This window comes from Natrix helvetica (assembly GCF_964273705.1).
Source record: "Natrix helvetica genome assembly, chromosome: 1".
NCBI lineage: Eukaryota > Metazoa > Chordata > Lepidosauria > Squamata > Natricidae > Natrix > Natrix helvetica.
The window spans coordinates 258,974,302-258,987,712 of NC_138548.1; the positions used below are offsets into that span (position 1 = coordinate 258,974,302).

Consider the following 13,411-nt stretch of genomic DNA (forward strand, 5'->3'; position numbering starts at 1 on the left):
CTAACCAAACATTTTATTAGCTTTGATGCCTGTGCATTCCCAACTCTGCAAAGAAGAGGCTCCTTTAGGGTGTCTCTTTAAGTTTGCAGTGTTAGCTGTTGGAGTTGGGCTTAGCTGAATAATTTTTTACTCCACCTCAATTTGTGTTTATACTTAGGATCTTTAATATATAAGTTATTGATCATGAAATGCCTCTGCCTGGGGGGGGGGGTCAATTCTGTCCTCCTGAAGTTAAAGAACCTTTTTTTTGCTTTTATGTATGCTAGGAAAGGGGAAATGGCAGGAATTACTATTTACAAAGAAATCTGTATCCTTCATAAAAGCCCACGGTATTATTTGAAGCGTACAGTTTGTGAATTTCCATTAGTATAGTAATAATCAGTGAGACAGGACATGGAGGGCTGGCTTGCTAAATTTGCATCCTATACGTATTTGCCAAGAATGTGCTGATTCTCGAGGGATAGTGTTGGTTCAAGTGTGTCTTATTATAATACCTGATTATCACTTGGCAAATTATGTTTGATGTTTAAACTAAACTGATTCCATCATGTCTAGAAACAGGGTTTCTTCCCCCCCCCAAAAAAATAAAATCAATGACTGGCTTGCTCTTCAATGTGCTAAATCCTAATATACTGTCTGCACTTGGTGGATAATGGAATGCTGGAAGCCTCCCAGGGTGTGCATGAATTGAAGAGGAAGAGAGCCAGACAGTTGTCATTTGAAGGTGGTGCCAAGGAGCTGTAAGCAAGCAATACCCTTTCTCCAAATAATTAGGCTTTGCAAATCCTCAGTCGGTGTAGTTAACACGATTAAGATTGTTTCGCAAAGTTGTTATTAACTTGTTTCCCTTTGGCATGCTTTTTTATTATTTTATGATCACTGACTGTGGCAATAAGAAAATGCCTAACCATCGTCTGGCATTTCATGTTACAAGATACTCTTTGGACAAACAGATAAAAGAAAGGCACTATTACAATTGTGTATGCCTAAACAAGCAAAGGACACATGTGGGCTTGCCTTTCAATTCCTCCGAAGTAGCCTATTCAATTGCACAATTAGTTAGTACACATAACACACCTAAAGCTCATGCTACGTATTTTCCCTTCTTTTGCTAAGATCCAAGAAGAGGCCTTATAGGGAAGGAACGAAGAATGCAGCAGGTGTTTGTCACTTTGCCAGTTTGGTCCCTAGCATTTTTAAATAAGGTTTGGAAAGAATCCTATTTGAAATGGTAAAGAGTTGCTGGGAGTCCCTGTAGGTAAAGGCCAGACCAGGGGAACCAATAAACTGAGTTGGCACTTTTGAAAATAAGTAAAGACAAAAGAAGAATATTGGTACTTAAAATCAAGACTTGATCTGTTACTGTTTTCTAAATTTGGAATAATGCTGTTAGCTGATACAAAAATGTGACAAAAATTCAGGATCGTGATAAGTAAAGTTATACCAGAGGTGGGTTTCTACCGGTTTGCGCCGGTTCGGGTGAACCGGTAGAGGTAATTTGGCCTGGGTCGCAGAATCGGCAGCGACCCAGGCTGGCCACGCCCCCGAATCGGTTCCCCGGTCTCCGCTGCCGTTGCCGGCGTGTTTTTTATTAGTTTTTATTAGCTTTGCGCATGCACAGAACAATTTACATTGAACTGCGCATGAAGCGAACTGATACCAACGCCAGTAGGAACCCACCCCTGAGTTACACCATAGGTTTCATTTTACAAAGGAAGACTTAAGAGGCAAAAGAACAAATGCAAAGCTTTCACCCTGGAATATAACGTTACCTTATTTTACAAGTTCAGATTCTGAGTTTGTAACTACTTTGGTAATATAAATAGTCCTCAACTGACCACAGTTCACTTGGTGACTGTTCAAAGTTACAACGGCACTGAAAAATGTGACTTATGACCATTTTTCATAGTTATGACCTAACTAGCCATCCCCACAGGCTTTCTAGCATGGGATCAAAATTCAGATGGTTGGCAACTGGTTCATACGTACGACTTGCTGTGTCCCCAGATCCCATTTTTCCACCTTCTGACAAGCAGAATCTATGGGGAAGCCAGATTCATTTAACAACTGAGTTACTAGCTGATAAACTTCAGTGATTCACTTAACAACTGCGGCAAGAAAGGTCATAAAATGGGACAAAGCTCACTTAACAAATGTCTCACTTAACAACGGAAATGGACTCAATTGTGGTTGTAAGTGAAAGACTATATCTAGTTTATCTAGTATATCTAGTTTAATGAAAAGAAGGACTAGTGGAGACAGGATAGCAGTGTTCCAATACCTCAGGGGCTGCCACAAAGAAGAGGAATTCAAACTATTCTCCAAAGCACCTGAGGGTAGAACAAGAAGCAATGGGTGGAAACTAATCAAGGAGAGAAGCAACTTAGAACTGAGGAGAAATTTCCTGACAGTTAGAACAATTAACCAGTGGAACAGCTTGCCTCCAGAAATTGTGAATGCCCCAACACTGGAAGTCTTTAAGAAAATGTTGGATAGCCATTTGTCTGAAATGGTGTAGGGTTTCTTGCCTAGGCAGGGGGTTGGACTAGAAGACCTCCAAGGTCCCTTCCAACTCTGCTATTGTATTGTATTGTATCTTTCAGCGGTTTCTTCAAAATTTCCTCCATCTTTGACAGTATTTCCCTAGTCTACCGGTTCTGTGATGGGGGCATGAAAAAACTACTCTCCAGCCCAATTGCTTGTTCCAGATGTGCCCCCAGATACGATTTTTTAAATCTGCTTGGCCTTTGATAAACATACTTACCCTGAGATTGCTGTAATCCTCACATCTAGTTTATAATGTTTATTTTGCAATCAGGCAACTATCAGGCAACGTGAATTCTTCCTGAAACATCATGCCAAAGAATGTATGTCTCATCCACTCCATTCCTAGAATAGTGTGTCCTTCCAATCCCAATTGGAACTTTAACCTGCCAGTTCTTCTTCCAAGACCTCACACATGGTGCTGCCTCCCAAATTTAGAACATTTACAAGATTTAGTGTTTTCTTTAGGGAGCAAGATAACATTTGAAAGCTTCAGCATTTGTTTCACTCGCTTCTCAAAGCTGCTCTTAGAAACCTTATTGTACTCTAAGCCCTCAACTTACAACAGTTTGTTTAGTGACCGTTCGAAGTTACAATGGTGTTGAAAAAGTGACTCACAACCATTTTTCACACTGTTGCAGCACCCCCGTGGTCACATGATCAAAATACAGACACTTGGCAGTTGATTCATATTTATAACCATTTCTGTGCCCATGGGGGTCATGTGGTCACTTTTTGCGACCTCCTGACAAGCAGTGGGGAAGCCAGATTCACTTAACAACCTGCAGTGATTCACTTAGCAGCTGTGGCAAGAAAGGTCGTAAAATGGGGCAAAACTCACATAACAAATGCCTTGCTGAACAGCAGAAATTTTGGGTTTAATTGTGATCCTAAGTTGAGGACTATCTGTATACCAGTTTCTTTTAAAGTGGTGATTTGAATTAGCAAGAAGATTACTTCTTAGGGGAAAACATATTTATGTAAATGTTTGATGCAACTAAATACAATAAAATACAATACAATACAATACAATACAATAGTAGAGTTGGAAGGGACCTTGGAGGTCTTCTAGTCCAACCCCCTGCCTAGGCAGGAAACCCTATACCGTTTCAGACAGATGGCTATCCAACATCTTCTTAAAGACTTCCAGTGTTGGGGCATTCACAACTTCTGGAGGCAAGCTGTTCCACTGATTAATTGTTCTCACTGTCAGGAAATTTCTCCTCAGTTCTAAGTTGCTTCTCTCCTTGATTAGTTTCCACCCATTGCTTCTTGTTCTACCCTCAGGTGCCTTGGAGAATAGTTTCACTCCCTCTTCTTTGTGGCAACCCCTGAGATATTGGAACACTGCTATCATGTCTCCCTTAGTCCTTCTTTCTCTTAAGCTAGACATACCCAGTTCCTGCAACCGTTCTTCATATGTTTTAGTCTCCAGTCCCCTAAATGATCACCACACAAATATAATAAAAATAATTGTCAACTTTTTCTCCTTTTTTGTGAGCACTTTATTGCTTCAGTGGATAACTAATATCGGGCACTAGATTTGAGAACTAATGCTGCAATATATTACTTAATTTGCTCTCTGTTTATAGTTTGCACCAGTGGTTGCTGAAGAAAGAAATGTTTTACTTGATAGATTTGAAATCACTTCTGTATCTGTCCTCCTCTTGCCCATTTTTTTAAAACTTGGAGCTTGGCTTCACAATCTTTTCTTTTAAGGGTTAATGGAAGGGGGGGGGGGTTGTTCACCTATGGAAAGTTATGCTTTCTGCTAACCGGAGAGAAATTAAGGAAAGGACAGAACATCCCATTTCAGGGAAGCAGACAGTAAGCAAAAACTGCAAGTAATGGTAGAAAAATTCTCTTTGGGAAGCTGACATTCTTCCCCTCAGAAGTATGAAAAATCCCAGCATGTTCAAGGCTTATATTCAGAAGCCATCTTGTCTGGCAGATATTTAAAATCAGACTCAGAAGAAACATGTTTTTACTTTGTTTAAATCTTGTTTCTAGATAACTTTTATAGCAATCTAATTAGGATAGAAATGAAAAAGGCCAGAAGTAGAACATACCTCAGCCTTAAGAATATACAGACAAGTTTGCCTTTATCATTTGAATTTAAGTTGTGAAGGCATTCTCCATAAGGCAGCAATTTGCTAGAAACTAGTAGCTTTAGTTTTTGAAAATATGTTACTAAATATTCTATTACATGTACAATTAAGGAAGAACTGTTCCTTTGCTGGTTTCAAAACAGTTTATGATTGCGGAGAGGAGAAAGCAAAAAAAAAAATCAAGAACCCATTGAAATACAAGTTAAATTGGAATGACTTTGCAAATGGAATATTCTCGTTTGGACCCTTATCAAGCATGCTAAATAGAATTCCAGAAAATATCTGATATTATTATCCCCTTTGAAATGAAATGTTCCCTTTACAATGCAAAATGTGTTGGGGTTAATCCTTTTCTTTTCTTTTTTTTTTAAAAAATGATGATTTCTATTGTAACGTATCTGGAAGCCAGAAAATAAATTCTAGAAGTGCCCTAACAGGAATCACTTTGGACTGAGTTTCAGTTGTATTTTTATCTTTTAAATGTTCAGTCAATGGGACCATTTTTAGACAGCTATATGCAAAGGGCAGGCCCTTAATGGCTACTAGATAGACTGCAAAACAGCAATGGCAACGAAGATACAAAAGATTGCAGAACAAGGGAAATAGCAAAGTGATTAGGATTCTTACGGCTCATAGTTTCACCACTTCAAATCTTGTTTATAGGAAGTGAGCAAGGACACAGTTTAGTGCCAGTTTTATTCCCCTCCAACAAACCTTGGCAGTGGTAAAGTTATACTTGATTGAAGGATCCATCTAAATTTGCCCTAAAGTTGGAAAGTCTGCTAAAGCTATCCAAAGGAAATGGGGACTGCAATTTGTCAAAGAATACACATTCTTTTCATAGAAGATACGCAGTGATACCTGGAACCATGTCAAGTAACTTGTGCAAAGTCTTTGTGACGGCTTTCTTTAAATATGCAAACATTTCCATGTATTGCATCTACTTAACTTTTTTGGTCATGCTTCCTTTGGTTAATTATAGAGCTGGATTTTGTCCTTTTTCCTTTCTGAAGAGATGCGAATCCGTTGGCAAATTACAGATTTCCTTTTTGTTCCGCTGGAAGCAGCACTCTGTTCTAATTTACCATGGGTACTCCAGGAACAACTTATCTGTTCGGTACTAGGGCCCATAAAAAAGGGGATTCTAAAATTTAGCAATGATGATGTGCGATAGAGATCATTAATCTTGATAAGCAACTCTTGATTATTATTACAAAATAATATTTAGATTATTTATTATTCTTTATTTCTTTGTAAAAATATGAAGACAACATTGAAATCCTATAAAATATAATTTTAATACCATTTTTTAATGGAAGGAGGGGTCCATAAAGGCAAAAGTACCATGGGACCACAGAAGTCATTATTTAGCCTGATGGGTGCCACATCACCTTTGTCATAGGCATTCCCAATTTGTCCTTAAGGTGAAGTTCCATTCTTAAGTATACTCAGATATACAATAAGCCATGCCAGAAAGAATTGTGTAACTACATGTATGAAAGTTACTACTGGAGTAAGTAAACTTTATTATTATTATCATTTCCCAATTTGGAATGAGTGAGGAATGAATGTGAAAGATCTGCATTAGATAGTCATTTTTTAGAAGTATCACTTAAAAATTCAATTCCCTGACATTCCACTCTTCCAAGTGTGGGCATATTTTCCCATGATTGGTATTGCAATTCAGATTCTTTTTTATGTTTTGCAGATCTTTTCTTTTCTGTTTTGCTGGGTTTATGTTGTCTCACATATTTAGCCTTCCCAATTCCGATGACAATCTATTTCCTATGTGTGCACTTACATTTTTGAAATACGATTTTATAATGCTCTTTCCAGACTCTTATAATTAACATTTTTGAAGCTGCATTTTTTACTAGCAGTCACTGATATCAAAGGATTCAATGTTCTTTGCTGGGGATTTGAACTTCTGATATTCTTTATTTGAGTTTAAATTCATAAACATTTCAGTATGCCAGTAATGTAAAAACTTATCTGTTTGGGTCAGTGTACATCATGATGCTTGTCTGATTTTAACAAGTTACTGAAAACCTAATAAATGTGGGTTAGCAGTGGCACACCCCAAACCTGAAAAATAACCCTTGATTATGAACACATAATACTCACTAATGATAAGTAGCTATTTTTTGTGAAGTTCTTGCTTGGGCACATGAAACTAAGCTCTTTCCTATGTTGGTTTTTAAACTGGGATTTCTGCTGTGCAAACCAAGCAAAACCTCAGCAAACATTGTCTTATTCTGCTCTAGACATGATCAGCCAAAGGTCCAAAGGAGGCAAAAACAGCGGATGTGCTCAACTTGGCACAGGAAGGGGCACTCTACGTCTACGGGCCAAGGGACCAGCCACCGTGGAAGAACAGGTGTGTATTCCAAGATGCCAACTACATTAATCAGAAAGATCAGTAGCTCTGTTGAGAAAGTGGAGCCCTTCCTTCCAGCCAAGGATAAGACAGCTACAAAGATAGTTACAAAGCTCTGTTGAAAAGGATGTCCTTCATCACTTATGCTGCCTCATCTTTCTATGCCTCACCTTCCTTCCACATTCTGTGTGGTTAAAAAAAAAGTGGTGAATCAGCTGTAAGCAATTATAAAGATTGGCTGCTCTACCAAGCTTACGTTTTGCGGATCTTGGATCAGAAGTCTTCCCGCTTGAACTCCTTTCATATTGTTTCTCTTAATTCATTTTTCCTATCTCTATCAAGGTATTTTGCTGCATTGTAACCACCATCAGTTATGTCTTACTGGGTATAGCGATGTGGGTTGTTTAGCAGGAGGGGAATATTGTTGCTATTTTGGCAAGTGTGCTTTTTTCCCCCCCCCCCACAGCCCTCTGCATTTGAGGAAAAGGCCATTGAGAAGGTTGACGATCTTCTGGAGAGCTACATGGGTATCCGTGACACAGAGCTAGGTAAGTTTTTTGAAAAAATCTGGATGCTAAATTGCTAAGAGATGACAGGCAGTGAGTTGTGGCTGATCACAGCCTACTCCTGCCTGCTTTTACTCCTGTGCTTAGGAATAGAAATAAATGTGAGAGTTTCCTCGTGCCCTTCCTTAGATTTATGCTTAGTTCTATAAACTATGCGCACATAGCCCTATAAAAATGTTTGGGGATAAAATTAATGCTCATTTCTTTTTTTTTCTTTTTTTTCTTCCTCTGCAGCTGCTACCATGGTGGAGTTGGGCAAGGACAAGCAAAATCCTGATGAATTTGCAGAAGCATTGGATGAGCAGCTGGGTGATTTTGCCTTCCCAGATGAGTTTGTCTTTGATGTCTGGGGAAGCATTGGAGATGCCAAGGTTGGGCGCTACTAGGACGGTAAACATACTAGGAAACCCCCCCCCCCCCACAGAAACTATGAACAGACCAGTGGTGATTCTGGAACCCTACAGCGCCCTTCCCTTTGATGCTGGGCCCACTGATTGGAAGGGATCCTAGAGCAATAAGTAATCTGCATTGTTGACCGGAGTGTAATGTGAACTGGGGGCAGAATTTCTGCTGCTTGCTTCCAGGCCCCTCTTGATGGAAATTCCCTCAGCCCTGGGTACAACCAAGCCATTCGGTTTGCTCTGTGTTCTAGTCTGAGCTAGGTGCTACCAGTCGCTTCATACAGTTTGCTATTTCTTAGAGAGGTGTGGCTGCTGCATGTTGGATTCCTAAGCTTATTCTGGTTCGGGAGCAAGCATAACTGATGTAGCCATTCAGATTTAGATAGATGACGAGCTGTTTTTGTTTTGAGAATCGGATATCCTCCATGGGAGCTGAGTGAAAGGAGGGATGGACGGAGTTGGCTTTTTCAGCTCTAATAAAACCGGAGGAGAGATCCTGGCTCCTAGCTCTGCATATTTGCTCTGAGCAGGTTGGTGCCCGAGGAGACACACGCTTCCTAGTTCTTCTGAAAGCTTGGTCACCTTTCCCTAATTCACCCGTCATTTGTGTTGGTACGAGACACATAAAAAAAAACAGCCCCTCCCATTTGGGAACATCTCACTTGGTCTTGTCCCCTTCATCCTGGTGACTTACTGAGACATTAGCTAGAAGATGCAACAGTGATGCTTCTGCTCAAGGTTAGCACAAACTAGGTTAAGAACTACTAACCTTTTGTTCCATCCAATTGCCGACATGTATTAGATGTGTACGAGTGGCAATCAGTTGTTAAAAGAGATTCCAACTAGGAAGCATAACTGCTGATTTCTGCTAGGCATCTGTTGCTGAACTTGATCTGTTTTTAATCAATGACCTCAAATATTGTGGCTGGAAAATAATTCACACACAGTCAATTTGCTACAAAGAGCACATATAGCGTACATCTGTTCCCCCAAATACTGGTCCTTATGGATGGGTCTGGCACATTCTGTTGTTTGAATGTTACTCTCTCATGCAGGTTTCAGCCTCACCCACCCTGCCCTTTTTAGCTCTATGTTTAGGCTTTTAATCCCCGCCAACTCATGATATGTGGATAGTACAAAGGCTATTGTGCGTGTTCTCTCTTTCAGGGGATGGAACTGTATTGAATCATTAATTCAGTGGCATTTTCTCCTCCATTGCACCAATTCTAGAACATTCCTTTTCTAAGCTGACTATAGCAAACTTCTCTTTTCAAAGTAAGGGGTTTTTCCCCCCCAAATTTGGGGATTTTTTCCAGGAGTAAGGGCAGCAGCAGAAGTCCCTTGTTGTCTAGGTATGGGCATACCCTTAATGTCTGTATGAACTAATTTTGTCCTGCTGACCTACCTCCTAGGGTTGGCCCAGTTCATTTCTTGTTATTTATATACTTTCACCCATGTGTTCATTCTCAAATTCTGGGCCTCTCCCCTGTGCCACAATCCATTACTGTAATTATCCAGTAGTTAATAACATCATCTTCACATACACCTTACGGCCTCAGCCCACTTACTGTATCTCTAAAACACTAATTCCAGGTAAGATATGGAGCTTGCAGGCCTCTGGATCATACCTCAAGTGCAAAGCGTGTGAGGCTTCTGCTAAGCCTCGCTGTTTCTTGTGTCCTGGCACTGGAAACTTCTTAGGGAAAACAGGCACCATGTCCTCCTTGGACCTATTTTTGTATTCTGCAAGTAAATTGTCTTTAAGATAAAATATATCAATACTATTAAACTGTGTGCATTGTGGTGTGTTTAGAACAGTTAATTACAATTAATGAACCGGTAAGAATGGCAAGAAGGCACTGAACCTGTGGAAGGGGTTGGAGAATCTTTCTTACACATTGGGAAAAGAAATGCATCCAGAGCAATACAGAAGAAACCGGCTGCAGCCAACGGAATTTTGTCTTATTTTATTTTAGCTCTTTTTGGGGGGGGGGGGGGACTCTTCCCTTGAGAAGCTTTACTCCCCGTTATTTTTCTCAAGCTTTGGAAATTCTCCTCTAGACCTGTGCCCTGTCACAGCTGCAGTTTGAAAAAGATGGGCAAGGGATGGCAGCAGTCGCCTGTCTCTTGAGTTGGCTCATGTGGACCAGTCTGTAGATCACTGAAAAGGATTCTTCTCCAGGTGAAGCTGAGCCAGAGGATCTACTGCATGGAGCCAACAGTTGCATTTTAATCGACCCTCCGGGATCCTGCAGTGACTGCTAAACTGGATGACTAGGCCTATGCAATGGACTTGGGGTGTTTAAAAGCTATTTTTTCACGTCCTTCCTTTCATATTAATTCTACATAATATGAGTCAAACATTAAAGTTATTGAAGATGTTCTGAAGAATCTTTTAAAGATCTTATCTTTTGGAATGTTGTTTGTCTTTAAATAGACAATCTAAAAGCACTCATTTCCAAAACTGCTTTACAAAGATCAATAGCATCATGCTCTTTGACCGCAGGCTTTGTTATATAAATCATGAGATGTATGTAAAAGGATAGGCAAGAGCAGATCCTGGCTCCCCAGCGTCTTACCAGCTTGAAGGAGACTGGTGAAAATCATTAGGATGGCCCAGATCAACTAAAAAACAACATTCAAGCGAATGCATGTGCCCATACACACACACACACACACACACCAGCCAATCTAAAAGAAAGAATAATACTGCTTCTCCATCTTTCCAAAGTGGCTTCTGTTAGAGGGCATTCTTATTTCCCAGCTTTTCTACTATAGCTAATCACTGCCCCACAGAGGCTACAGAGCAGATGGGTGTTAGGCTTTGTCTTGGATGCTTCTGCCAGCATTTGATTGGGACTATCAGCTATATCTTTGAGAAGCCCAGAGCAGGAATAAACATTCGGTGTTGCTAATTAAGTTTGGGCTGGGAAATGGGACACTTCCCCCCATGGGAGATAAAGAACAAACAATGAGGTAGGACAAGTCTGTTTGTTCATTTGTTTCAGGATGCACAAGATGAGATGGAATTCAGGTCTAATCTGAGATTCATTAGAGGCTCATGTGCTGGACGAAATATTTTTCCATCTGTCAAGAGGTTAACACAGTAGAGAAAGGCTGGGAACACCATCTCTGAAAGCATTGGGGGAGGGGGGGCATCTTTCCCCTTTCATTTAAAGTCACTAGCCTCAAAAAAGTGTTCCAAGATTATACTAAAGCATTTGGGATGGTGTTTACCAAACTTGTCTGAAACATCCTGATTTTGCTCTGTTGGCCATTTACTTGGATCCATTTAAATTTATGTATAAAGACCAAATTTGAAGACTACTGGAAGGTGGTGGGACTGCCAACTGTTAGAGGCTGTGTTAAAATCAACCTACTCTCTTCACTACAGCACCGAAAATTCCTTGCATAGGTGCATGGCTGTAAAAGTCTTGCTCCAGCTAAGTAGCTCACTCTTGAGATGGACGTAATCCTCATGAACAGTCCTTGTCACACTTCACAGCATTCTCTCTTGGTTGATACTTAGCCAGATGATATGTGGGTACCAGTTGTTCCAATGGATTTCACAGAAATTAAAACCATCCATCCATTTACAAGAGCCCAGAACGGACAAGTGCTTTGGGGCAGCTTTAACTTTAAAGCAACTATTGAACAGCCTCTCCGGAGGAATTAGATTACAGTACAATTCCTATTACCTTCTGTGTGCTGGAAGTGAATTATAAAATTGATAGTGGAAAGGTTGAGTCTAATGGTGTGAGATTCTTTAATGACCACAATCTTTTCAAGAAGTCTCTTATATGAAAAAAGTCTAGTGGTGCCTTAAAATGTTATTGATGATCATGAAGAGTAAATCTTTTTGGGCCCTAGCTCATGTCCCATTGTTATTTTTGCCATTTCCTCTTGTCCCAAACAGCATCTCTGTGAATATTATTTGTTCAAACAGAGCTGAGCTCTATGCATCTATGATGTGAAGTAGGTAGCCTGATGGTTTAGACCAGTGGTTCTCAACCTGTGGGTCAGGACCCCTTTGGGGGGGGGTCGAACGACCTTTCACAGGGGTAACTTAAGACCATCGGAAAACACATATTTTCGATGGTCTTGGGAACCGAGACACCGATTTTATGGTTGGGGGTCATCACAACATATGAGAAACTGTATTAAAGGGTTATGGCATTGGGAAAGTTGAGAACCACTAGTTTAGGCAATGATAGGCACATTAATTTTAAATTGCCAGAGAACTGTTGGAAAAGTGTCTAAAGACTAGATGAGTATATGAGAAAAGACTCTGGCATTCTAGTTCCATCTGTGACCATCTATAGATACAAGAGGAAGTTCTACTAAACCACAGAGGCAACTCATATTCTTTTCATGAAGGTGGGGTAGGGCGCACAAAGCAAATTCCAGTTAGTCTCATGACTCGGAGCCTTTTTAAAAAATTGGTAGCCTATAACACTTTTACATGATAATTCCGCAGTTAATCTTCCTTTGTAAAAGGTTGCATGAGAGGCAGCAATGTTTACTTGTCCTCAGAATATTCCTTCCACAATAGTGCAGGAGTTAAGGCTCAGTGGGAATCTGGAACAGATCAATGATAGGTTACCACTTGCAAACCCCATTCCTCGGGACTGAAGGCAAGGAATTGCTGCCACTTATCATTGAGCATTGGGTGGAAAATATTTCCTTGTAGGCAACCACCAGCTTGGAAGAGATTGGTAGATCCTACATGATAATTGAGTCATTGTGCACATTCCTAGTGGGGTTTTTTTTTAAGTCTCTCATATAGATAACCTCTAAATGCTAGACAAACCCATAACTCAACTGACACAGAATCAGTTCCAGATGTGCACAGCAGTTGCCTGACTTTTAGTCTCCCAGCTGGAACTGGCAAGCAACCTGCTCACATTTACTGCCTGCTCTATTGGCTTATCCTTTCCATTCCCAAAATCTGCCTCCATTCTTATTTTTCAACAGCCTGTTGAAATAAGCAATTTGAACACTGGCCACTCTGTTCCCTTGCAGATAAATGCAGTAGATAGATTTCATGATTCCGATAGATTTCATGATTTGATTATCATGAAAATGCCATAGGGCCTCCTGCTTGAGCAGGGGGTTGGACTAGAAGACCTCCAAGATCCATTCCAAATCTGCTATTCTGTGAAAATAAACAACACTATTGTCAGTCGAAATCCTTACAAGTTATGCATAAGAAAGCTGGTTCTAAGAACTGATATTTGATTCTTCTCCCTGAACTTTTCTTTCTTGAAATGCTAATATTTTTGAAAAGAATTAAGAGCAGTTAACATTTGCAAAATCAGCAGAGGTACCATTTTTCTGTCACAAAACAGTGCCTGTGATAGCCAGCCTATCATGCAATCAAAAGACGGGCATAGCTTATCTGCTCCACTCACTGCT

The 13,411-nt window shown here is 40.2% G+C and overlaps 1 protein-coding gene across 2 annotated transcripts in view; it reads left to right on the top strand.

The window, feature by feature from the left end:
- GIPC1 (GIPC PDZ domain containing family member 1) overlaps positions 1–10,396 on the top strand; it is a 29,770-nt gene extending 19,374 nt beyond the window's left edge. For both annotated transcript variants that reach the window (XM_081931963.1, XM_081931964.1), the window contains exons 5-7: positions 6,917–7,029; positions 7,496–7,577; positions 7,830–10,396. In XM_081931963.1, the coding sequence (XP_081788089.1) occupies positions 6,917–7,029; positions 7,496–7,577; positions 7,830–7,981 (347 nt within the window). In that variant the 3' untranslated portion in view covers positions 7,982–10,396. The remainder of the gene's footprint in view (positions 1–6,916; positions 7,030–7,495; positions 7,578–7,829) is intronic.
- Positions 10,397–13,411: the final 3,015 nt, after the last annotated feature.